General features: G+C 41.6%; 1 protein-coding gene across 1 annotated transcript in view; it reads left to right on the plus strand.

Annotated features, from left to right (window-relative positions):
• The window catches only part of LOC132780546 (protein jagged-1-like), a 42202-nt gene that overhangs the window by 11209 nt on the left and 3805 nt on the right, over positions 1–27188 (plus strand). Inside the window, exons 4-13 of the mRNA XM_067462436.1 lie at positions 5300–5363; positions 6730–6984; positions 7207–7258; positions 11689–11819; positions 16553–16672; positions 21197–21328; positions 22689–22802; positions 23264–23377; positions 24160–24206; positions 26961–27137. Of these exons, the coding sequence (XP_067318537.1) occupies positions 5300–5363; positions 6730–6984; positions 7207–7258; positions 11689–11819; positions 16553–16672; positions 21197–21328; positions 22689–22802; positions 23264–23377; positions 24160–24206; positions 26961–27137 (1206 nt within the window). The remainder of the gene's footprint in view (positions 1–5299; positions 5364–6729; positions 6985–7206; positions 7259–11688; positions 11820–16552; positions 16673–21196; positions 21329–22688; positions 22803–23263; positions 23378–24159; positions 24207–26960; positions 27138–27188) is intronic.

The raw sequence follows: 27188 nt of genomic DNA on the forward strand, positions 1-27188 counted from the left end.
CGAAAGGTTGCAGGTTCAAATCCGGGGAGTGGCATGAGCTCCTGCTGTTAGCCCCAGTTTCTGCCAACCTAGCAGTTGAAAAACATGCAAATGTGAGTAGAGCAATAGGTACCGCTCCGGCAGGAAGGTAATGGCACTCCATGCAGTCATGCCGGCCACATGACCTTGGAAATATCTACGAACAACGGAGATAAGCACCACCGCCCAGAGTTGGACACGACTGGACTTAATGTCAGGGGAATACCTTTACCTGTACCTTACCCAAGAAGGAGATGGTCAAGCTGGACGTGACCCGAATGGCCAAAGATCTGGGAGCCACAAATCCCTAAAAGGAAATGTGTAGGGAACTGGGGAGGTTTACGTTGGAGAAGGTTAGAGAGGGACACAATAACAAGATGCAGTGAAAGTGAAATATTGGGGAAATATTTTTCAAGGATGTAAACAAAGCTTATATGTTTGCATGAGCATTGCACGGAGTGCTTGACCCAATGGGGAGTTCGGTGAAACCTGGAAACGTGCATTTTCCATGCTTTCCTCTCTCAGCCGAAGCCTTTTTGGGGTTTGTCTGGATGGCCAGGTTTAAATTATGAAACTGGAGCAGCTGACTTCTCTTTCCAAAGTGGGTCCCAGGTGCAATGCAAATACAGAACCAGATGGGCTTTGCTTATCTCCTTTTCCCCAAAGGACGGGAATTGATGCAGCAGATGCCAAATCGTGCATAAATTGGGCGAGACGGCAACGACGTCAACCAGCTGGCGGCAATTCATTGATTTCTGCAGCAAAGGATGCGTCCGCATTGCTGAATTAATGCACTTTGACACCACTTTAATAACTCAATGTCTGTTAGTTCGGCGTTGCACCAACACTCTTTGGTAGAAGAGGCTATAAAAACCTTGCAAAACTCTGACTCTGAGACATGGAGGTTAAACTGGTATCAATCTGCATCAATTCTGCGGTGTAGATGCACCCCGAGACTTTCTTTTCCTGTCTTCCTAAACTGGGAGAACATGTTTTGTTGTTTTTTCGTTGTTGATCTCTGCCTCCCAAGGTTGGGTTCGGGGGAAGAGAAATGAGATCAGGAGATAAAGCGTTTAATTAAAGTCTCTCCTTAATTGCGGCAAAGTCCTTTCTCCTCCCTGTAGCTCTCGTTCTCCGCTCCAGCTTCATAGCTTCTCGCTCAGAAAGTATACATAGTCTATATTAGAGCCCCTTATAGGGACCAATAACATCCTGGGATTTGTAGTTTTCGGGGTTCTGTGATAGAATTAAAAATAACTGACCAATCCTAAGGATAATTGGGGTGCAAATTTCAGTTGAAACTGAAATTTGCAATAATTGCAATTGGAATTGCAATCACTGCCACTGGAATTGCAATAACTACCACTGGAATTGCAGTCACTGCCACTGGGATGGCAATCGATGCCACTGGGATTGCAATCAACACCACTGGAATTGCAATCATCTGGAATTGCAATCATAACCACTGGAATTGCAATCACCATCACTGGAATTACAGTCACCACCACTGGAATTGCAGTCACTGCCACAGGAATGGCAAAAGATTCCACTGGGATGGTAATCGATGCCACTGGGATTGCAATCAACGCCACTAGAATTGCAATCATCACCACTGGAATTGTAATCATGGAATTGTAATCATCGCCACTGGAATTGCAATCATCTGGAATTGCAATCATCACCACTGGAATTGCAGTCACCGCCACTGGAATTGCAATCAATGCCACTGGGATGGCAGTCGATGCCACAGGGATGGCTATTGATGCCACTGGGATTGCAATCATCTGGAGTTGCAACCATCGCCACTGGAATTGCAACCATCGCCACTGGAATTGCAATCACCGCCACTGAAATTGCAGTCACCACCACTGGAATTGCAGTCACTGCCACTGGAATTGCAATCAATGCCACTGGGATGGCAATCGATGCCAATGACATGGCAATCGATTCCACTGGGATGGCAAACGATGCTACTGGAATTGCAAGCATCTGGAATTGCAATCATTGCCACTGGAATTGCAATCACCACCACTGGAATTGTAGTCACCGCCACTGGAATTGCAATCAATACCATTGGGATGCCAATCAACTTCACTGGGATTGCAATCAATGCTACTGGGATTGCAATCAACGCCACTGGGATTACAGTCATCGCCACTGAAATTGCAATAATCGCCATTGGAATTTCAGTCACTTCCACTGGAATTGCAGTCACTGCCACTGGAATTGCAGTCGATGCCACTGGGATTGCACTCAATGCCACTGGGATTGCAATAAACGCTTCTGGAATTGCAATCATCGCCACTGGAATTATAATCATCGCCATTGGAATTGCAATCATCACCACTGGCATTGCAATCATCACCACTGGAATTGCAATCATCGCCATTGGAATTGCAATCATCGCCACTGGAATTGCAATCATCGCCAGTGGAATTGCAATCATTGCCACTGGGATGGCAATCGATGCCATGGGGATGGCAATTGATGCCACTGGGATTGCAATCATCTGGAGTTGCAACCATCGCCACTGGAATTGCAATCACCGTCACTGGAATTGCAGTCACCGCCACTGGAATTGCAGTCACCGCCACTGGAATTGCAATCGATGCCACTGGGATGGCAATCGATGCCAATGACATGGCAATCGATTCCACTGGGATGGCAACCGATGTTACTGGAATTGCAAGCATCTGGAATGGCAATCACCGCCACTGGAATAGCAGTCACCGCCACTGGAATTGCAGTCACTGCCACTGGAATTGCAATCAATACCATTGGGATGCCAATCAACTCCACTGGGATTGCAATCAACGCCACTGGGATGGCAATCATTGCAACTGGAATTGTTGTGGTTATTATTATTATTTATACCTCATTATACTGTCACACTAATGCAGTTTGACACCACTTAACTGCCATGGCTTTCATGGGGATTTATAGTTTGGCGAGGCACCAGGAAACATTAAGGACCTTTTGAATCTACAAATGCCAGAATCCCACATTTGTAAACCATGCTAGTTAAAAAGATATCAAACTGCATTCGTACTGCAGTATAGATGAAACCTATGTCTAAGAATTCTGGGAGTTGTAGTCCACAAAGGGCAACTTCGTTATGCTCTCATGCCACCCAACGTGTCTGTCTTCAAGGGAGGAGCATTGTTCCTTCAAGAAACTGAAACTGAACTGTCCTTATCACCTGGATCAGGGCCCTTCGGGGTTCGTTCTGTTTGCATATAGAGGGGGAGAAATTCAGCATTTAATTAGATATATTTACATATATAAATAGGCCTATTTATGGAAAGGCCTGACACGAAGGCTATAATTTTAAATATTTAAGGATGTATAATAAAGCGTGAAACCGAACAATGAGACAAGTGCTATAAGATAATATAGGTTGAAGATCACTGGAATTTTTTTTGGATTTGGGAATATTTGCATATGCATAATAATTAGGGATGGGACCCATGTTTACACACAAAATTCATTCATGTTTCATAGGAACTGTCTACACATAGTCTGAAGATAATGTTATATATAATATATTTGATATAGAATATGGTATATATTATTAATATGATATATATATATATATATATATCATATTAAATATATATAATTTATATATTATAATATATAATAAATAATGTAAGAGCAATATAATATATAATATTATAATATTACAATTATTAATATTATACAATATATCATATTAAAATATATAATATATTATTTATTATATGTAACAATATATAATAATATATATTATATAATATATTTTATATTACATTATATGTATATTATTACTATTATATAATATTATATATTATACATAATAATATATAATACTATATTATATATTATTAATATTATATATATATCATATTTAAATATATCATATTTATATGTTGTGTTTATATATATTAATAATCTACACTATTTATATATATTGCTAATATAATAATTATATTAAGAAAGCAAAAAAAAAAATTATGCTTTTATTATATTATTTATTATACATAATATTTAATAATATGTATTATAATATATATTATATATTACATTATTAATATAAATTATTAATATTAGATACCATATTAAAATATATAGTAAAAATATAATATTTATGTATTATATATATTGATAATCTACATTATATATATATATATATATTGCTAATATAATAATTATCTTAAGAAAGCAAAAAAGAAAGAAATAATTATGCTTTTATTATATTATTTATTATACATAATATTTAATAATATGTATTATGTTATATATTACATTATTAATATATATTATTACTATTATATAATATATAATATTATTTATTAACAATAAATTATTATAAATTAATATTAGATACCATATTAAAATATATAGTAATCATATAATATTTATGTATTAATATATATATTAATAATCTACATTATATATATATATATATTGCTAATATAATTATCTTAGAGCAAAAAAGAAAGAAATAATTATATTATTATATTATTGATTATACATAATATTTAATAATATGTATTATATTATATATTACATTATAAATATATATTATTACTATTATATAATATATAATATTATTTATTAACAATAAATTATTGTAAATTATTATATTAGATACCATATTAAAATATATAGTAATCATATAATATTTATGTATTATATATTAATAATCTACATTATATATATATATATATTGCTAATATAATTATCTTAGAGCAAAAAAGAAAGAAATAATTATATTATTATATTATTGATTATACATAATATTTAATAATATGTATTGTATTATATATTACATTATAAATATATATTATTACTATTATATAATATTATTTATTAATAAATTATTATAAATTATTAATATTATATACCATATCAAAATATATAATCTATTTATGTATTATATATGTGTGTGTATATATATACATACACACACACACACACACATATATATATACACACATATATAATTCATAGATATATTATGTATTATATATTAATAATTTGTGTTATGAAATGAAGTTTGTATCCATTGAAGCATCAGAGAGCAAAGGGTGTTGATTTCATCTATTTTGATCCCACTTGACCTGCCATGGCTCAATGCTATAGAATCCTAGGAGTTGTGGTTTTACAAGGTCTTTAGTTCTGTTTTCTCTCCAAACTACAAAACTCAGAATTCCATAGCATAGAGCCATGGCATCAAACTGCAATAATTATTCGGTGCAGATGCATCCTCTGTGTAACCCTTCTGCTTTGTCTCTTCCAGCGTTCGTACTCTTTGATTCTGGAGGCTTGGGATGCTGTCAATGAATCTGATGTCAACACTCCAGGTAAAAAAGAAATGGATTCTACAATTCATCACAATCCAGGTGGCCATCTGTTGGGAAGGCTTTTGTTGTGTCTCCCTGCCTGTCAAAAGGAGGTTGGACTGGATGGGGTCACTTCCAACTCTAGGATTCTGTTATCCATGATGAGAAACTAGATGGTCATCTGTTGGGAGGGCTTTGATGGTGTCTTCCTCCTGCAGAAGGGGTTGGACTGGATGGCCTTTGGGGTTGCTAGGCTGTTGAATAAATGAACCCTGTGAAACTCAAACCTTTCTTCCAACTCTAGAATACTACAATTCATTACAGACCAGATGGCCATCTGTTGGGAAAGCTTTTGTTGTGTTTCCCTGCCTGTCAAAAGGGGGTTGGATGGATGGGCTTACTTCCAACTCTAGGATTCTGTGACCCATTAGAGACTAGATGGCCATCTGTTGGGAGGGCTTTGATGGTGCCTTCCTGCTGGCAGAAGGGGTTGGACTGGATGGCCTTTGGGGTCCCTTCCAACTCGAGGATTCTGTGACCCATTAGGGACTAGATGGCTATCTGTTGGGAGGGCTTTGATGGTGCCTTCCTCCTGGCAGAAGGGGTTGGACTGGATGGCCTTCGGGGTCCCTTCCAACTCGAGGATTCTGTGACCCATTAGAGACTAGATGGCCATCTGTTGTGAGGGCTTCCTCCTGGCAGAAGGGGTTGGACTGGATGGCCTTTGGGGGTCCCTTCCAACTCGAGGATTCCGTGACCCATTAGGGACTAGATGGCCATCTGTTGGGAGGGCTTTGATGGTGCCTTCCTCCTGGCAGAAGGGGTTGGACTGGATGGCCTTCGGGGTCCCTTTCAACTCGAGGATTCTGTGATCCATTAGAGACTAGATGGCCGTCTCTTGGGAGGGCTTTGATGGTGCTTTCCTCCTGGCAGAAGGGGTTGGACTGGATGGCCTTCAGGGTCCCTTCCAACTCGAGGATTCTGTGACCCATTAGAGACTAGATGGCCATCTGTTGGGAGGGCTTTGATGGTGTCTTCCTCCTGGCAGAAGGGGTTGGACTGGATGGCCTTTGGGGGCCCCTTCCAACTCGAGGATTCTATGATCCTTGATGCCGTCTGTTGGAAGGGCTTTGAGGTTGGACTGGATGGCCTTTGGGGTCCCTTCCAACTCGAGGATCCTGTGACTCATTAGAGACTAGATGGCCATCTGTTGGGAGGGCTTCCTCCTGGCAAAAGGGGTTGGACTGGATGGCCTTTGGGGTTCCTTCCAACTCGAGGATTCTGTGACCCATTAGAGACTAGATGGCCATCTGTTGCGAGGGCTTTGATAGTGTCTTCCTCCTGGAAACCTTAACCCTTTCTTCCCTGCCCTCCTCTCTTTTCCCAGGAGCCGGTCAGCTGGTGGAACGGGTGACTCGATCAGGGATGCTGAACCCAGGCGAGGGTTGGCAAGACCTGCGGCACCACAGCCGGGGCGTGTTGCTGGACTTCCGGTTGCGTGTGCGCTGCCAGGAGCACTATTATGGCCCGGCGTGCAACCTCTTGTGCCGGCCTCGTGACGACTTCTTCGGGCATCACGGCTGCGATGCCGCGGGCAACAAGGTCTGTCTGGACGGATGGACAGGAGACGAGTGTAAACAAGGTATGTTCCCGGGACGTTCGGGGAAGGGTCCGTTTAGGCAAACTTGGGCCCTCCAGGTGTTTTGGACTTCAACTCCCACAATTCCTAACAGCCGGTAGGCTGTTAGGAATTGTGGGAGTTGAAGTCCAAAACACCTGGAGGGCCCAAGTTTGCACGTGCTGTTCATATTTAATTCTAATAACAATAATAATTCTTCCTTCCTTCTTTCTTTCTTTCTTGCAGCGGTGTGTCGCCAAGGGTGTCACGGGTTTTGCGAGGAACCTGGTGAGTGCAGGTAAGCCAAAGAGAGGAAGGGGCTGGAGACACCTCCCCATTCCTCACGTAAATCCAAAACATTACGAAAATAGACAGAGGTCCATACTATATTTCTTCCCCCAACTTCGAGACCGGTACTACATCTCTTTCCCAGCCTTTTCAACTTATAATTGTTTGCGTTTTTAGCTGCTCCGAAATGCTGGAGTTTCTATTCCAAAGGAACGGAAATCAGTGCAAGTTGGGAAGTTAGGCGTTTGGAAAATTAGGAAGTTGGGAACTAGTTAAGATGTGAAATTGAGATATTGGGAAGTTGGCGAGTTAGGCATTTGGAAAATTAGGAAGTTGGGAACTTGGGAAGTTAGAAACTTCCGAATTCGCCACCTTCCCAACTTCCTAACTTGCCATCTTCCCAACTTGCCACCTTCCCAACTACCATCTTGCCACTTTCCCTTCCTAACTTGCCACCTTTCCAATTTAACAACTTCCTAATTTACTAACTTCCCACCTTGCCAACTTTCCAAATTCCTACATTACCACCTTGCCAACTTGCCATCTTCCCAACTTCCTAATTTGCCACTTTCCCAACTTGCCACCTTCCTAACTTGCCAATTTCCTAATTTACTAACTTCCCAACTCCCTAACTTCCTAACTTGCCAACATGCCACCTTCCCAACTTCCTAACATGCCACCTTCCTAATTTCCTAATTTGCCATCCCCTTAACTTGCCAACTTCCTAATTTGCCAATTTCCCTACTTCATAACCTGCAACTTCCCAACTTCCCAAACTTCCACCTTCCCAATTTACCACCCTCCTAACTTGCTAATTTCCCTAATTTGCCAATTTCTCTACTTCCTAACCGGCAGCTTCCCAGTTTCCTAACTTGCCACCTTCCTAACTTGCCAATTTCCCTACTTCCTAACCTGCAACTTCCGAACTCCCTAATCTGCCACTTTCCCAATTTGCCAATTTCCTAACTTGCCACCTTCCTTACTTGCAAACTTCCTAACTTGCCAGTTTCCCTACTTCCCAATTTGTCAACTTCCCAACTTCCTACCTTGCCACCTTCCTAACTTGCCAGTTTCCCTACTTCCTCACCTGCAGCTTCCCAACTTCCTAAGTTGCCACCTTCCCAATTTGCCAATTTCCTAACTTTGCCACCTTTCCAATTTACCAACTTCCTAATTTACTAACTTCCCCTCTCGCCAGCTTCCTAACTTGCCACCTTCCCAACTTGCCACCTGCCACTTTCTCTTCTTAACTTGTCAACGTCCTAACTTGCCACCTTTCCAATTTACCAACTTCCCACCTTGCCAACTTCCTACATTACCAAATTGCCACCTTCCTAACTTAGTAACTTCCTAACTTGCCAATTTCCCTACTTCCTAACCTGCAGCTTCCCAACTTCCTAACTTGCCACCTTTCCAATTTGCCAACTTCCTAATTTGTTAACTTCCCACCTTCCCAACTCCCTAACTTGCCAGCATGCCACCTTCCTAACTTCCTAACATGCCACTTTCCTAATTTCCTAATTTGCCATCCTCCTAACTTGCCAATTTCCCTATTTCCTAACCTGCAACTTCCCAACTTCCTAACCTGCCACCTTCCCAATTTGCCAATTTCCTAACTTGCCACCTTCCTAGCTTGCAAACTTCCTAACTTGCCAATTTCCCAACTTCCCAACTTCCTACCTTGTCACCTTCCCAATTTGACAATTTCCTAACTTGCCACCTTTCTAACTTGCAAACTTCCTAACTTGCCATCTTCCCAATTTGGCAATTTCCTAACTTGCTACCCTCTCAGTTTCCCACCTTGCCACTTTCCTAACTTTCCAACCTCCTAACTTGCCAATTTCCCTACTTCCTAACTTGCCAACTTCTGAACTTGCCTATTTCCCAACTTCCTAAGTTGCTAACTTCCCTACTTTCTAAATTGTCAATTTCCCAACTGTGCTCAGCTACAATTTGGGTCAGTTTGCATTAATTTTCGATGCCCTTTTGAAGGCAAAGCCCATCATCCAGGCGACATCCGGCCAAGTTCGGCCCTTCCCTGCAGTCGGATCGGGGTCCTCCATCCCAGTCCAGCTGGGAAGTTAGGAAAGGGTTGACTCCCCTCCAGGGGAATGAAGTCACCCGTTGGATTCAAGGTCTGACGCGGCTGGGGTGCGGCAGTCGGGAAATGGGTTTGTGGGCCACCCAGGTTTTGGACGAGGAAAGCTTGGCATGGGACAGAAACCAGGCTGGCACACCCACCCACCCACCCACTCCCATTCAGCTGGGGCCCCCGGGGTGAGCCATCCAAATAAATAAACTCTGAAGACATCAAGGTGACGTCAAGCTTCAGCTGCAAGTCAGAGGCAGCTTAATTTATTCTAGCAGAGCCTAGAAAAGTTGCATTTTTTGGACGTTTTTGCTGGGATTTTCTATTGCCTGGAGCTTTAGATTTTCTGTAGTCTTAGCTTTAGACTTGGAGTCTCTTTCAAGGGGGGAGATAATAATAATAATAATAATAATAATAATAATAATAATGTTTTTATGGAGTGTTTTCAACTATGTTGTGCCCTAATTCAAGGTGTAAGAAGAGGTGGATAGTAAATAAAATTATTAATAATAATAATCTATATAAATAAAAATGTAATGTTTGTTTGTGGGATTAACATAACTCAAAAACCACTCAATGAATTGCCACCAAATTTGGACACTACACCCCTAACAGAACGTGTGACCGTCACTCATTAAAATTCCCACCCAAAACAGTGGAAACGACTTTAAAAACCCCAAAAAAAGCTAAATGATGAAAAACTAAATGACAATACAGAAAAAAGGGGATGGAAGGAAGGGGTTAAAGACAATAAGAGATAAAGAGGGAGGGAAGGAGAGAAGGAAGGGAGGAAAGAGGTAGAGAAAGAAGAAACAAGAAGGAAAAGAAAAGGGGGGAAGAAAGAAAGAGGGAGAGAAGGAAAGAAAATAAGGAAGGAAAGGGGGAGAGAAGGAAGGAGGGAAAGAAGGAAAGAAAGAGGGAGAGAAGGAAAGAGAGAAAGAAGGAAGGATAGACAGAAGGAAGGAAAGAGGGAGAGAAGGAAGGAAGGAGAGGAAAAAAGGGAAAGAAAAAGGGAGAGGAAGGGAGGAAAGAGGTAGAGAAGGAAGGAGAGAAAGAAAGAAAAAAAAGAGGGGTTGGAAAGAGGGAGCGAAGGAAGGAGGGAAAGAAGGAAAGAAAGAGGGAGAGGAGGAAAGAGAGAAGGAAGGGAGGATAGACAGAATGAAGGAAAGAGGTAGAGAAGGAAGGAAGGAAAGAAGGAAGAAGAGGAAAAAAGGGAAAGAAAAAGGGAGAGGAAGGAAGGAACGAGGTAGAGAAGGAAGAAAGGAGAGAAAGAAAGAAAATAAGGGAAGGAAGGAGAGGGAGAGAAGGACGGAGGGAGAGAAGGAAAGAGGGAAAGAAGGAAGGATAGACAGAAGGAAGGAAAGAGAGAAGGAAGGAAGGAAAGAGGTAGAGAAAGAAGAAAGGAGAAGGAAAAGAAAAGAGGGAAAGAAAGGAAAGAGGTAGAGAAGGAAGGAAGGAGAGCTGGAAAGAAAAAAAAGGGAAGGAAGGAAAGAGGGAGCGAAGGAAGGAGGGAAAGAAGGAAAGAAAGAGGGAGAGAAGGAAAGAGAGAAAGAAGGAAGGATAGATAGAAGGAAGGAAGGAAAAAGGTAGAGAAGGAAGAAAGGAGAGGGGAAAAGGAAAGAAAAAAGGAGAGGAAGGAAGGAAAGAGGTAGAGAAGGAAGGAAGAAGAGAAAGAAAGGAAAAAAGGGAAGGAGAGAAAGAAGGAAAGAAAGGAGGAGAGAAGGAAAGAGAAAAAGAAGGAATGATAGACAGAAGGAAGGAAAGAGGTAGAGAAGGAAGAAAGGAGAGGAAAAGGGAAAGAAAAAAAGGAAGGAAGGAAAGAGGTAGAGAAGGAAGGAAGGAGAGAAAGAAAGGAAAAATGGGAAGGAGGGAAAGAGGGAAAGAAAGAGGGAGAGAAGGAAAGAGAGAAAGAAGGAAGGGTAGACAGAAGGAAGGAAAGAGGTAGAGAAGGAAGAAAGGAGAGGAAAAAAGGGAAAGAAAAAGACTCCAGGAAAGCGCATCAGGTTGCTTTTGCTCTTGCCTCATGGTTTATTCTTCCCATTGAGCTCTCAGGTGCTTTTGGAAGGTACCTAAGGCAAGTCTCTGTCCAAAGGTGTTTTCAATTGGAAAGTCAATACAGAAATCTTGAGTTCAATTGTTTCGTTAATAATAAAATTCACCCCACAGATTGCATCAGCCAACAGGTTGCATCAGCCAGCAGGTTGCATCAGCCTTGTTTTTACTCTCTTTTAATTATTTTTTACTATTTTAAGTTGTCTGTATTGCACACCAGCTTGAAAATCTTCCAGTATAGGGTGGGATATTTATGAATGAATGGTTCAGCCAATTATAAACTTCCACTTTCTTCCCAGCTGCCATTATGGCTGGAGGGGAACCCTCTGCGACGAATGCATCCCCTTCCCGGGTTGCGTCCACGGGAGCTGCACCGAGCCGTGGAAGTGCGACTGCGAGACCAACTGGGGAGGACTTCTGTGTGACAAAGGTAAGAGTATAGAAGGGACCCCAAAGGCCATCCAGTCCGACCCCCTTCAGCCATGAAGGAAGACACAATCCAATCCCTCCTGACAGATGGCCATTCACCCTCTGCTTAAGAATCTCCTGAGAAGGGAGACTTCACTGAGGTCTCACCAAAGCAGAAGTGAGACAATGACTTCTCTTCATCGACTACTCCCAGTAGTTGTTATTATATTCACCTCTGGATCAGAAGGTAGCAATTGTACTGGAAGGCCCCTGTTGTATGTCAGCCTGTGATTGTGTCTGATGCTCGTGATGGGAATGATACTCAAGATGATGTTCATGCTGGAAATGATGTTCATGTCGATGTGCATAATGGGAATGGGGATGATGTTGCTGGGGATGAGGGTTTGCCCAGGTCGGAGTTAAGTTCAGAAGAGAGGCCTGAACAAGGCCACATTCCTGGGAGACACCTTTCACCGCTTATCTCAGAGCAGCAGTCTGGAAATGATGCTGAGATTATTGTGCCAAGTGCAGAAGGGAGGGATAGTGAAACCTCAAACAGATAGCAAAGTTTTAGTAAATAGAACTTTCAGAATCTCAGGTGCTCTGCTCGTTTACAACCAAAGAAAGATAATAAACCGTTAACTAGTGGGAAAGTGACAAAACATTCCTGTCAGTTTTGGCCTTTGGGGGGAAGAAGAAGAAGAAGAAGAAGTAGAAGAAGAAGAAGAAGAAGAAGAAGTAGAAGAAGTAGAAGAAGTAGTAGAAGTAGTAGAAGTAGTAGAAGTAGTAGAAGTAGTAGAAGGAGGAGAAGAAGAAGGAGAAGGAGGAGAAGGAGGAGTAGAAGAAGTAGAAGTAGTCATCGTAGTAGTAGTAGAAGAAGTAGAAGAAGAAGAAGTAGTAGAAGTAGAAGAAGTAGTAGAAGAAGAAGTAGAAGTAGAAGTAGAAGAAGTAGAAGAAGAAGTAGTAGAGGTAGTAGTAGAAGAAGTAGAAGAAGAAGATGTAGAAGAAGAAGTAGTAGAAGAAGAAGTAGTAGAAGAAGTAGTAGTAGAAGAAGTAGTAGTAGTAAGAAGTAGTAAGAAGTAAGAAGTAGAAAGAAGTAGAAAGAAGTAGAAGAAGAAGAAGAAGAAGAAGAAATAGAAGTAGAAGAAGTAGTAGTAGAAGAAGTAGAAGTAGTAGAAGAAGTAGAAGACGAAGTAGAAAAAGAAGTAGTAGAAGAAGAAGTAGAAGGAGAAGGAGGAGTAGAAGAAGTAGAAGTAGTCGCCGTAGTAGTAGTAGAAGAAGAAGAAGGAGGAGGAGGAGGAGTAGAAGTAGTAGAAGAAGAAGTAGTAGAAGAAGAAGTAGAAGAAGAAGAAGTGGAAGAAGTAGAAGCAGTAGTAGAAGTAGTAGTAGTAGAAGAAGAAGTAGTAGAAGAAGAAAAAGTAGTAGAAGAAGAAAAAGTAGTAGTAGAAGAAAAAGAAGTAGAAGTAGAAGGAATAGAAGTAGAAGAAAAAGAAGTAGAAGTAGAAGAAGAAGTAATAGTAGTAGAAGAAGAAAAAGAAGTAGAACAAGAAGTAGTAGAAGAAGAAGAAGTAGTAGTAGTAGTAGAAGAAGAAGTAGTAGTTGTAGTAGAAGAAGAAGAAGAAGAAGAAAAAGTAGTAGAAGAAGGAAAAGTAGAAGAAGAAGAAGAAGAAGAACAACAACAACAACAACAACAACAACTTTATTTTTCTACCCCACCTCCATCTTCCCGAAGGGACTCGGGGTAGCTTACATGGGCCTTACAGAATGTGGATAGGAAAGGTGCCAGCCTAATCTCCCTAAGGAGGGAGTTCCAGAGACGAGAGGCCACCACCAAGAATGCCCTTTCCCTCGTCCTCACCAACTGCACCTGAGACAGGGCTGGGAGTGAGAGAAGAGCCTCCCCAGAAGATCTTAAAGACCGTGTGGGCTTGTAGGGAAGATGTGGTCACGCAGATAGGCAGGTCTTGAACCGTTTAACTAATTTACGATGCCATAAAAATCTCCAGCAGCATGCAAAAGAATGAGGAAGTACTCCATCTGTGTGAGAAGCAGACGGTGAAGCGACAGCTCCCCCAGTGGCCAGAAAGGGTTTATGAAGGGTTTATAATTATAATTATGTTAATCTTTATTTATACTCCACCTCCATTTCCCCAGAGGGGACTCGGGGTGGCTAACATGAGGCCAAGCCCAAAGATACAATACAGCAAAATAAAATACAAAACAACAAAAAATTACAACACAATAAAATAAATAAATAAACAAGATAAAATAAACAGTGCAAAACAACATAATAACAAGTCAAACACCATGGGTGGGTTAAATGCACAAGACAAAATGATTTTAAAAATGATAATGATAGTTAGAAAGGGTTTATAATGATTAATGGGAGGCTAATGCCTCAGTCGAGTCAACGTTGTTAATTCATGCCGGTTTCGTTTTCAAGTGCTATATGTTTCATGTACCAAGTTGTTGCCAAGTTTAGGTTTTTGCCTGAGAGTTCCTGCTGTTTTGCTTCATGGTTTAAAGTTCCTGGCTTCACGGATTTCGACAAGGGTTGAATGAAAAGTAATGCCTCCACCTTCGTTACTTGGGTTTGGATGGGAATATTTTAATAAATCAAACGCAGAAATAATCCTTAGAATGTGCTCTTTAACTACCACTATTCAGTTTTCCACATAATCACCAGACAATTGGATACATTTCTGCCAATGATGAACAAGTTTCCTGACACCGTCACGGAAGAAGTCGACACTCTGTTTGCGCAATCAGCGTCTCAGAGTTCTCTCAACGTCTTCATCAAAAGCATAATGATGTCCCCATAGATCATCTTTCATTATCGGGAACAGATGGAAGTCAGACGGTACTAAATCTGGACTGTATGGAGGTGGTGAGATCTAGTCTCTGAAGTTTAAAGTCTGTGCGCTTTCATTTCAGCGTCAGCATCCTGGGTACCCATCATGCACAGATCTTCCAATAGCCAAGCAAAGCAATAATGTGACCCCCACCTTGTGAAATGCCGATTATGCTTGAAATTTCTCTCCGAGTGATACGACGATTGTCCTGAATCAACCTGTCAACCTTTTGCTTGTGAAACTCGGTGGTTGCTGTCACAGGACGCCCAACTTGTTGTCATGCAAGTCAGATGTTCCCACCTCAACATCTTTAAACTTATTTGCCCAACAATGCACAATACTCACATCAACACAATCACCATCAACTGATGAATCTTCTTTGGGGTGACACCTTCTGCTGTCAAGAATTCAATGACTGCACGTTGCTTAAGTTGCATTGACTGACCATCTGCGCAGGGTTCCATACTTCACACTTTAACAACACAACCGTTCAATGCTAATGCTTCCCACCAAAATGGAACTGTAGAGGAGAGTCTACTGAACAAGCCAGTGCCTGTCGCATACCAGTACTGCCATCTGCTGAGGAGTTACGAAGGTGGAGGCATTACCTTTCACTTTAACAATACAACCATTGAATGCTAAGGCTTCCCATCAAAATGGAACTGTAGAGGAGAGTCTACTAAACAAGCCAGTAACTGCTGCATACCAGTACTGCCATCCGTTGAGGAGTTACGAAGGTGGAGGCATTACCTTTCACTTTAACAATACAACCGTTCAATGCTAAGGCTTCCCGCCAAAATGGAACTGTAGAGGAGGGTCTACTGAACAAGCCAGTACCTGCCGCATACCAGTACTGCCATCCGTTGAGGAGTTACGAAGGTGGAGGCATTACCTTTCACTTTAACAATACAACCGTTCAATGCTAAGGCTTCCCGCCAAAATGGAACTGTAGAGGAGGGTCTACTGAACAAGCCAGTACCTGCCGCATACCAGTACTGCCATCCGTTGAGGAGTTACGAAGGTGGAGGCATTAACTTTAACTTTAACAACACAACTGTTCAATGCTAAGGCTTCCCACCAAAATGGAACTGTAGAGGAGAGTCTACTGAGCAAGCCAGTACCTGCCGCATACCAGTACTGCCATCCGTTGAGGAGTTACGAAGGTGGAGGCATTACCTCTCACTTTAACAACACAACCGTTGAATCCTAAGGCTTCCCACCAAAATGGAACTGTAGAGGAGAGTCTACTGAACAAGCCAGTACCTGCTGCATACCAGTACTGCCATCTGTTGAGGAGTTACGAAGGTGGAGGCATTACCTTTCACTTTAACAACACAATTGTTCAATGCTAAGGCTTCCCGCCAAAATGGAACTGTAGAGGAGAGTCTACTGAACAAGCCAGTACCTGCTGCATACCAGTACTGCCATCTGTTGAGGAGTTACGAAGGTGGAGGCATTACTTTTCACTTTAACAACACAACCATTCAATGCTAAGGCTTCCTGCCAAAATGGAACTGTAGAGGAGAGTCTACTAAACAAGCCAGTACCTGCTGCATACCAGTACTGCCATCCGTTGAGGAGTTACGAAGGTGGAGGCATTACCTTTCACTTTAACAACACAACCGTTCAATGCTAAGGCTTCCCGCCAAAATGGAACTGTAGAGGAGAGTCTACTGAACAAGCCAGTACCTGCCTCAGACTAGTACTGCCATCTCTTGAGGGGTTACGAAGGTGGAGGCATTACTTTTCATTCAATCCTCCTATGTAGTAATGGACCTGTAAAAATCCAAAATCTTGGATTTTGGATTTTTACTGCTTTATTATTTTTTTTACTGCTTTGCCTACATATATTCTACAATAAACTGCTTGCTGATTTTATCCCCCCCCCCCCACTTTTGTCTAGATCTGAACTATTGTGGGTCGCATTCCCCGTGCCAAAACGGAGGCACCTGTGCCAACAAGGAGCCCAACGAGTACGAGTGCCTCTGCCTGGAGGGTTTCACCGGCCGGAACTGTGAGAACGGTAAGCACCAAGAAGTAATAGTCAGTTTTCAAAACCCTTTGAATTCCTTTTTGAAAAGCAAACAACGCCAAAGCTTCCAGCGATGGAAAGGAAAAACTTGGGGTGGTGTGAAATGCATGTACTTGAATTGCCTTGGTTCACTGCTGTGGAGTCATGGGGGGTGTAGTTTTCCAAGGTCTTTTAGTATTATTATTTACAGTATTTATATTCCTCCCTTGATGGAGTACTTCCTCATTCTTTTGCATGTTGTTGGAGGGTTTTATGACATCGTAGATTAGTTAAATTAGCCTCCAATGTTATGGAGTCATGTGGGATTTAGTTTTCCAAGGTCTTTTATTATTATTATTTACAGTATTTATGTTCCTCCCTTGATGGAGTACTTCGTCATTCTTTTGCATGCTGCTGGAGAATTTTATGGCGTTGTAAATTAGTTAAATTAGCCTCCAATGTTATGGAGTCATGTGGGATGTAGTTCTTCAAGGTCTTTTATTATTATTATTTACAGTATTTATATTCCTCCCTTGATGGAGTACTTCCTCATTCTTTTGCATGCTGCTGGAGAATTTTATGGCATTGTAAATTAGTTAAATTAGCCTCCAATGTTATGGAGTCATGTCGGATGTAGTTTTCCAAGGTCTTTTATTATTACTATTTACAGTATTTATATTCCTCCCTTGATGGAGTACTTCCTCATTCTTTTGTATGCTGCTGGAGAATTTTATGGCGTTGTAAATTAGTTAAATTAGCCTCCAATGTTATGGAGTCATGTGGGATGCGGTTTTCCAAGGTCTTTTACTATTATTATTTACAGTATTTATATTCCGCCCTTCTCACCCCACGGGACACACAGCGGATCACAATGCACATATACATAGCAAACATTCAGTGCCATAGACACACAACATATACAGACAGACACACAGAGGCTATTTAACTTTCCAGCTTCATAAGGGTATGTTTCAAATTCCGGCCACTGGGGGAGCTGTTGCTTCACCGTCCACTTGTGACACCGATGGAGTACTTCCTCATTCTTTTGCACTGCTGCTGGAGAATTTTATGGCATTGTAAATTAGTTAAATTATCCTCCAATGTTATGGGGTCATGTCGGATATAGTTTTCCAAGGTCTTTTATTATTATTTACAGTATTTATATTCCTCCCTTGATGGAGTACTTCCTCATTCTTTTGCATGCTGCTGGAGAATTTTATGACATCGTAAATTAGTTAAATTAGCCTCCAATGTTATGGAGTCATGCAGGATGTAGTTTTCCAAGGTCTTTTATTATTATTATTTACAGTATTTATATTCCTCCCTTGATGGAGTACTTCCTCATTCTTTTGCATGCCGCTGGAGAATTTTATGGCATTGTAAATTAGTTAAATTAGCCTCCAATGTTATGGAGTCATGTGGGATGTGGTTTTCCAAGGTCTTTTATTATTATTATTTACAGTATTTATATTCCTTCCTTCCCACCCCGCAGGGGACTCAGAGCAGATCACAATGTACATATACATCACAAACATTCAATACCATAGACACACAACATATATAAGCAGACACACAGAGGCTATTTAACTTTCCAGCTTCATGAGGGTATGTTTCGAATTCCGGCCACTGGGGGAGCTGTTGCTTCACCATCCACTTGTGACACCGATGGAGTACTTCCTCATTCTTTTGCACTGCTGCTGGAGAATTTTATGGCATTGTAAATTAGTTAAATTATCCTCCAATGTTATGGAGTCATGTGGGATGTAGTTCTCCAAGGTCTTTTATTATTATTTACAGTATTTATATTCCTCCCTTGATGGAGTACTTCCTCATTCTTTTGCATGTTGTTGGAGAATTTTATGGCGTTGCAAATTAGTTAAATTAGCCTCCAGTGTTATGGACTCATGTGGGATGTAGTTTTCCAAGGTCTTTTATTATTATTATTTACAGTATTTATATTCCGCCCTTCTCACCCCACGGGACACACAGCGGATCACAATGCACATATACATTGCAAACATTCATTGCCATAGACACAACATATATAGATAGGCACCCAGAGGCTATTTAACTTTCCAGCTTCATGAGGGTATGTTTTGAATTCCGGCCACCGGGGGAGCTGTTGCTTCACCGTCCACTTGTGACACTGACGGAGTACTTCCTCATTCTTTTGCATGCTGCTGGAGAATTTTATGGCATTGTAAATTAGTTAAATTATCCTCCAATGTTATGGAGTCATGTGGGATGTAGTTTTTCAAAGTCTTTTATTATTATTTATAGTATTTATATTCCTCCCTTGATGGAGTACTTCCTCATTCTTTTGCATGCTGCTGGAGAATTTTATGGCGTTGTAAATTAGTTAAATTAGCCTCCAATGTTATGGAGTCATGTGGGATGCAGTTTTCCAAGGTCTTTTATTATTATTATTTACAGTATTTATATTCCTCCCTTGATGGAGTACTTCCTCATTCTTTTGCATGCTGCTGGAGAATTTTATGGCGTTGTAAATTAGTTAAATTAGCCTCCAATGTTATGGAGTCATGTGGGATGTAGTTTTCCAAGGTCTTTTATTATTATTATTTACAGTATTTATATTCCTCCCTTGATGGAGTACTTCCTCATTCTTTTGCATGCTGCTGGAGAATTTTATGGCGTTGTAAATTAGTTAAATTAGCCTCCAATGTTATGGAGTCATGTGGGATGTAGTTTTCCAAGGTCTTTTATTATTATTATTTACAGTATTTATATTCCTCCCTTGATGGAGTACTTCCTCATTCTTTTGCATGCTGCTGGAGAATTTTATGGCGTTGTAAATTAGTTAAATTAGCCTCCAATGTTATGGAGTCATGTGGGATGTAATTTTCCAAAGTCTATTATTATTATTATTATTATTATTATTTACAGTATTTATATTCCTTCCTTCCCACCCCGCAGGGGACTCAGAGCAGATCACAATGTACATATACATCACAAACATTCAATGCCATAGACACACAACATATATAAACAGACACACAGAGGCTATTTAACTTTCCAGCTTCATGAGGATATGCTTCAAATTCCGGCCACCGGGGGAGCTGTTGCTTCACAGTCCAAACTTGGCACATATAACCGCCGTGACCAACTTAAAATACTGGTGGGGTTTGGGGACAGGGAATTGAACAAGGATAATGGGACTTATAGCCCACCAACACCCAGAGAACTGTGAATCATGGCCACAGATGATGGATCTTGACCAAACTTGGCACATATAACCATTGTGACTAACTTAAAATAAAGGTGTGGTTTGGAGGCGGGGGATCGAGCAAGGATGATGGGACTTATAGTCCACCAACACCCAGAAATCTGTGAATCATGGACACAGATGATGGATCTTAACCAAACTTGGCACATATAACCATAGCAATTGACTTAAAATACTGGTGGGGTTTGGGAACAGGGGATTGACCAAGGATGATGGGATTTTTAGTCCACCAATACCCAGAGAACTGTGAATCATGGTCACAGATTATGGATCTTTAGCAAACTTGGCACATATAACCATGATGACCAACTTAGAATACAGGTGTGGTTTGAGAGTGGGGAATTGAGCATGGATGATGGGACTTATAGTCCACCAACACCCAGAGAACTACGAATCATGGCCACAGATGATGGATCTTTAGCAAACTTGGCACATATAACCATGATGACCAACTTAAAATACAGGTGTGGTTTGGAGGCAGGGAATCGAGCAAGGATGATGGGACTTAGAGTCCACTAACACCCAGAGAACTATGAATCATGTATCTTGACCAAAGTTGGCACATATAACCATTGCGATGGACTTAAAATACAGCTGGGGTTTGGAGACCGTGGATTGACCAAGGATGATGGGACTTATAGTCCACCAATACCCAGAGAACTGTGATTCATGGTCACAGATGATGGATCTTTAACAAACTTGACACATATAACCATTGTGGGCGACTTAAAATACTGGTGGGGTTTGGGGACAGGGGATTGACTAAGGATTATGGGACTTATAGTCAACCAACACCCAGAGAAACGTGTTATGGCCACTGATCTTGACCATATTTATTTATTTATTTACTTTATTTGTATACCGCTGTTCTCAGCCCTTAGGCGACTCAACTTAAAATACCGGCGGACTTTCAGCAGGGATTGGTGCAGGATGATGGGAGCTGTAGTCCACCCCTATCCAAAGACCCACATCCAGAGTGCCATGTGTATTTCTAATGGGACCATTCATAACTGTGACATCCATAACCACACAATGACTATTTCTAATATCTATCATTACAATGGATAGGAATTGTGGGAGTTGTAGTCCAAAACACCTGGAGGGCCAAAGTTTGCCCATATCTTGTTTAGAACCTAAAAATATATATCAAATAGAATAGCTAATGGATTTTTTGCACCAACCAATGGCTCATTCAAGATCCAAAGTGAGTGAATTTACCTTATTGTGGACTAGTCACTTGCGCAGGCTGTTTTGAAACTGTCTTTGTTCTCTTTCTTTGAATATGGTGCCAGCTCTTCTATCCTTGGGAAAAGAATCGACTTGCGCTCTGGAGCTTTGTGCCAATGGGGGAACGTGCCTCCGAAGCGCATCCGGATGGCGATGCGCCTGCCTCCCGGGATGGAGCGGAGAGAAGTGCCAGGATGGTAAGCGGCCTCCCATTCGGGCGAATTATTAGGCATTTGGGAAAGAAAATCAAAGTATTTACGTATGTTGGTTTGCCTGTTTGTTCCCCAAAGGCTCCGATAGAGCGTGATGGATCTGGGCCAAAGATAATGGGGTATTTTATTTATTTGTTTATTTATTTACTGCTTTTTTGTACCGCCTTTCTCAGCCAGAGGCGACTCAACGCGGTATAATAATAATAATAATAATAATTATTATTATTATTATTATTATTATTGAGCCATCTAAAAGCAAAGATGGATTTCACTTCCAAAAGCAAAAGATAATGGGGTATTTTATTTGTTTGATTGTTTATTTATTTACTGCTTTTTTATACCGCTTTTCTCAGCCGGAGGCGACTCAACGCGGTATTATTATTATTATTATTATTATTATTATTATTGAACTATCCAAAAGCAAAGATGGATTTCACTTCCAAAAGCAAAGATAATGGGATATTTTATTGATTGATTGATTGATTGATTGATTGATTGCTTTTTATACCACCTTTCTCAGCCGGAAGTGACTCAAGGCTGTATAATAATAATAATAATTATTATTATTATTATTATTATTATTGAGCCATCCAAAAGCCAAGATGGATTTCACTTCCAAAAGCAAAGATAATGGGGTATATTATATATTTATTTACTGCTGAGCCGCCTCAGCCAGAGGCGACTCAAGGTGGTATAATTATTATAATTATAATTATATAATTATAATAGTTGTTATTATTATTATTATTATTATTATTATTGAGCCATCCAAAAGCAAAGATGGATTTCACTTCCAAAAGCAAAGATGCTTGCCATAGATGCAGGCGAAACGTCAGGAGAAAATGCCACTAGAACATGGCCATATAGCCTGAAAAAACCCACAAGAACCTAGTGATTCCAGCCATGAAAGCCTTCGACAATACATAATAATAATAATAATTATTATTATTATTATTATTATTATTATTATTATTGAGCCATCCAAAAGCAAAGATGGATTTCAAGCTTCCAGACAAGTGATGCAATACTGCGCATGGAGACAAATATAGGACATTAATAGGGTCATCAAGTTAAGTCACTCATCTTTGGCAAAGTATTCTTAAGATAGATAGATAGATAGATAGATAGATAGATAGATAGATGGATATTAAGTCAGTTAATAAAGTTCTGTTGTTGGACCTGACTTATTCCAAAAAAGACTAGACAAGCTTTAGACAGAAACTCTCCATTGAGCAGTGGGTTGGACTAGATAGCCTCATGGGACCCCTTTGCAACTCTGTTCTCCCATGAGAAGCAAATCAATGGGAGTTTGATGGAAGTTTTTTGTTCCTCTTGCTTCCCGCAGCAGTGATGACCTGCCTCTCAAAGCCCTGCAGCCATGGAGGGAGTTGCCAGGACCATCTAGATGGCTTCAGGTGCCTTTGCCCATCACAGTGGATGGGGAAGACCTGCCAGATCGGTGAGGCTTTGCTCCTTCTTTCTGTGCCGCTTTCGGTAAAAACTCCTCTGAATTTGGAATATTTTCCCCCCATTACCTTCCAATACAACTGGCAATTAATTACAACTATGGCAAGACTTGGAGATGACTGACAGCCATCTTGCAGCAAAGCACATTAGGTTGGATTGCCTATCCCATCAGCTATGCAGAATGCTGGAGGTTGCAATCCCTGCAGAGCAGCAGCGTTTCCATCCTTAGTGTAGATGGATCACTTTGATTGTCTATGTTGTTCCTTATGAACATTTCATCTTGAAAACCTTTTGGCTCCAGCCCCAATTAACAGGAAAACAGCAGGAAACGTTGCTGCTGCTGCTGTTGTTGTCGTTGTTGAAATTGATCCCGTTCATAGTTGGATCCTGAAGCTAAACAGGACTCTGCCCCATTGCCGAGGCTTGGCTCGCTTATGTCTTCCTTCATTCCAGATGTGAACGAATGCCAGAAGAACCCCTGCCTACATTCCCGGAGCTGCAAAAACCTCATCGGAGGCTATTTCTGCGATTGTCTGGACGGCTGGAAGGGACCAAACTGCAACATCCGTAAGAGACATAGGTTGTGGGACCCGATGGGATCCCGAGTGTTGGAGCAAGTCAGCTTTCCATTTGGGATTCGGGTTGCAAATTGGGCCAAGAAAGGAAAGGCACTGTGGCACAGCTGGATGGGAGTCAGCTGCATTAAGATCACTACTGAGCGAAAGGTCATGAGTTCAAAGCCAGCCTGGGTCGGAGTGAGCTCCCGACCAATTTGTGTAGCTTGCTGTCGACCTTTGCAGCCCGAAAGACAGTTGCACCTCTCAAGTAGGAAATTTAGGTACCACTTATGTGGGGAGGCTAATTTAACTAATTTACGCCATAAAATTCTCCAGCAGCATGCAAAAGAATGAGGAAGTACTCCATCGGTGTCACAAGTGGGCGGTGAAGCAACAGCTCCCCCAGTGGCTGGAATTCGAAACATACCCTCATGAAGCTGGAAAGTTAAATAGCCTCTGTGTGTCTGTTTATATACGTTGTGTGTCTATGGCATTGAATGTTTGCCATGTATATGTGATTTAACTAATTTACAAGGTCATAAAAATGTCCAGCAAGCATGCGGGGAATGAGGAAGTACTTCATTGGTGTCGCAGATGGACGGTGAAGCGACGGCTCCCCTGGTTTGGCTGAATTCTCAAATACACACACTTTTAGGGTCCCTTTGGGCCATTTTAATACAGAAAGTAAAGCCATATGATTCCTTCACTGGCAGCTAACCAACTGGCTGATTGATCACTGATGTTTATTAGGATTTTATAGACAATATATTATTTTTGAACTCTTCTCAACAGGAGAAAACGCTTGCCAGATCCAGTGCCGTAATGGAGGGACTTGCCAGGTATTAATTGTTAATATTACGCTACGTAACATGATTTCTGTTCCTGGGTTATCGATATCATTTCCTAATTGGTTCCATCATAAAAACATGGAAAAAGTTTATTGAACTACCAATACTTTGTTTATTGCTATATCATTTTCCTATAATTTTTAATGGATGTCTCATCGAGTCTCAACAAATTCAACATATGTGTTGTCAAAGGCTTTCATGGCCAGAATCACTGGGTTGCTGTGAGTTTCCCGTGCTGTCTGGCCATGTCCCAGCAGCATTCTCTCCTGACATTTCACCCACATCTATGGCAGGCATCCTCAGAAGTTATGAGGTCTGTTGGAAATAGAACAAAGGGGGGGGGGGTTATATACCTGTGGAATGTCACATGAAACAATCAGGGCTAGCTAATAACTCCCAACAAAGGATTCCTCCATGCAGGAAGCAGCCAGGCTTTGAAGCTGCAAGGCCATCTGTAGTGAAATTGCTACTCTATGTTAAAGTTTTGGTGTATAGCTCTATGTTTACATATGGCAGATAGGGAAGAATAGGCACAGACAGGGTAGCAACAGCAGAGATAGGATTCATTTACATATGTGAAGCCGATTGGTCATATGCAGATTAGCGTAGGCCCAGGATTTGAAAAGGCTGCTAGGCCAAAATGACAGTTGGGGAGAGCAGAGCTGAACATTCCAAAGGGGCGGAGCCAAGGATCTGAAAGAGGCAGTTAGAGTGAGAGAGTTTGAAAATGAGTTAGGAATCTATGTGTGAAGAGGAGAGTTGGTTTTTTAGTACCTGTGAGAAATAAGCAGTTATGAAGATGTGTTAGTAACTTCTAATATAGAGAAGCAGTTAGTTAAATAGAGCTCGGTAAATGATACTGACTGTAAACCTCAAGATTGAAACAAAACACAAATGTAACCACAAGCGTTGGAGCCAGAAGTTATAAATAAACTGTGTTACTTCGTTATACACAAGAGTGTGTCACTGCCTGTGATATAAAGTACAAAGGTTTAACAGCACACAGAAAGTCCCAGCCAATATAAAAGAAGAAACTGAATCAGTATAAGACAGCAAAGAGGTTTTTAATAAGGAAATAGTCTCTCTCCCTCGCCACACCATCCAATGCTAATCAAGGTGGCCAATTGCAACTAGGCAAGTGAGGTTTATATATCTGTGGAATAATGTCCAGGGTGGCAGAAAGAACTCTTGTCTGTTGGAGGCAAATGTCAATGTTGCAATCGGCCAGCTTGATTAGCATTGAATGACCTCCCAACAAAGGATTCTCCCAGGCAGGAAGCAGCCAGGCTTTGAAGCTTCAAGGCTATTCATTGCTAATCAAGCTGGCCAATTGCAACATTCACACTTGCCTCAAGCAGACTAGAGTTCTTTCACCCACCCTGGACATTATTCCATAGATATATTAACCTTATTTGCCTCGTTTCCAACAGACCTCACAGCCTCTGAGGATGTGGGCGAAACGTCAGGAGAGAATGCTTCTGGAATATCGCCATACAGCTAGGAAAACTCACAGCAACCCAATGATTTCAGTCATGAAAATCTTCCAACAAATAATAATAATTCTACTGTGGATGAAGCCTAATAAAATAATAATAGTTCTACATCGATGCACCCTTATAAAACACAACCTCTGAGGATGCCTGCCATAGATGTGGCCAAAACGTCAGGAGAGAATGCTTCTGGAACATGGTCAGACAGCCTGGAAAACTCACAGCAACCCAATAATAATAATAGTGGTGTTTGCTGACCTTAGGAGCCCCTGGTGGTGCAGCGGGTTAAAGTGCTGAGCTGCTGAACTTGCTGACCGAAAGGTTTGCAGTTCGAATCTGGTGAACGGGGTGAGCTCCCACTGTTAGCCCCAGCTTCTGCCAACCAAAACTCACAGCAACACAATAATAATAATAATAATAGTGCTGTTTGCTGACCTTAGGAGCCCCTGGTGGTGCAGCGGGTTAAAGTGCTGAGCTGCTGAACTTGCTGACCGAAATGTCGGCAGTTCGAATCCAGGGAACGGGGTGAGCTCCCACTGTTAGCCCCAGCTTCTGCCAACCAAAACTCACAGCAACCCAATAATAATAATAGTGGTGTTTGCTGACCTTAGGAGCCCCTGGTGCTGCAGTGGGTCAAAGTGCTGAGCTGCTGAACTTGCTGACCGAAAGGTTGGCAGTTTGAATCCGGGGAACGGGGTGAGCTCCCACTGTTAGCCCCAGCTTCTTCCAACCAAAACTCACAGCAACCCAATAATAATAATAGTGGTGTTTGCTGACCTTAGGAGCCCCTGGTGGTGCAGCGGGTTAAACTGCTGAGCTGCCGAACTTGCTGACTGAAAGGTTGGCAGTTCGAATCCAGGGAACGGGAAGAGCTCCCACTGTTAGCCCCAGCTTCTACCAACCTAGCAGTTTGAAAACATACAAATATCAATAGATCAATAGGGGGATCTCCAGGGGGAAGGTAACAGCACTCCATGCAGTCATGCTGGCCACATGACCTTGGAGGTGTCTACGGACAACGCCGGCTCTTCGGCTCAGAAATGGAGATGAGCACCAACCCCCAGAGTCGGACACGACTGGACTTAATGTTCTGGGAAACCTTTACCTTTTTTTCGTTGGGCTTCTTGACAGCTTCCTCAGTGATCTCCCATCTAAGTGCCGACCAGGGCCGACCCAGCTTAGCTTCCGAAATCAGTCCTACCCAAAATCCTCCCTGATGCTTTCAACACAACTTACCTGTTTCTTTTCCCAACAGGTGAGAGGAGGCAAGCCCAGATGCTCCTGCCGGAAGGGATATACCGGTGCTGAGTGCGAGACGCAATTGGGAACTTGTGAAGACAACCCCTGTTTGCATGGAGGACAGTGCCGAGAGACAGAAAACCGGACTTTCCAGTGTAGCTGTCCTTTGGGGTTCAGTGGGTCTCGTTGCGAGGTAAACATTGGACTGGATGGCCTTTGGGGTCTCTTCCAACTAGAGTCTATA

Source organism: Anolis sagrei, chromosome Y (assembly GCF_037176765.1).
Source record: "Anolis sagrei isolate rAnoSag1 chromosome Y, rAnoSag1.mat, whole genome shotgun sequence".
NCBI classification, from domain to species: domain Eukaryota; kingdom Metazoa; phylum Chordata; class Lepidosauria; order Squamata; family Dactyloidae; genus Anolis; species Anolis sagrei.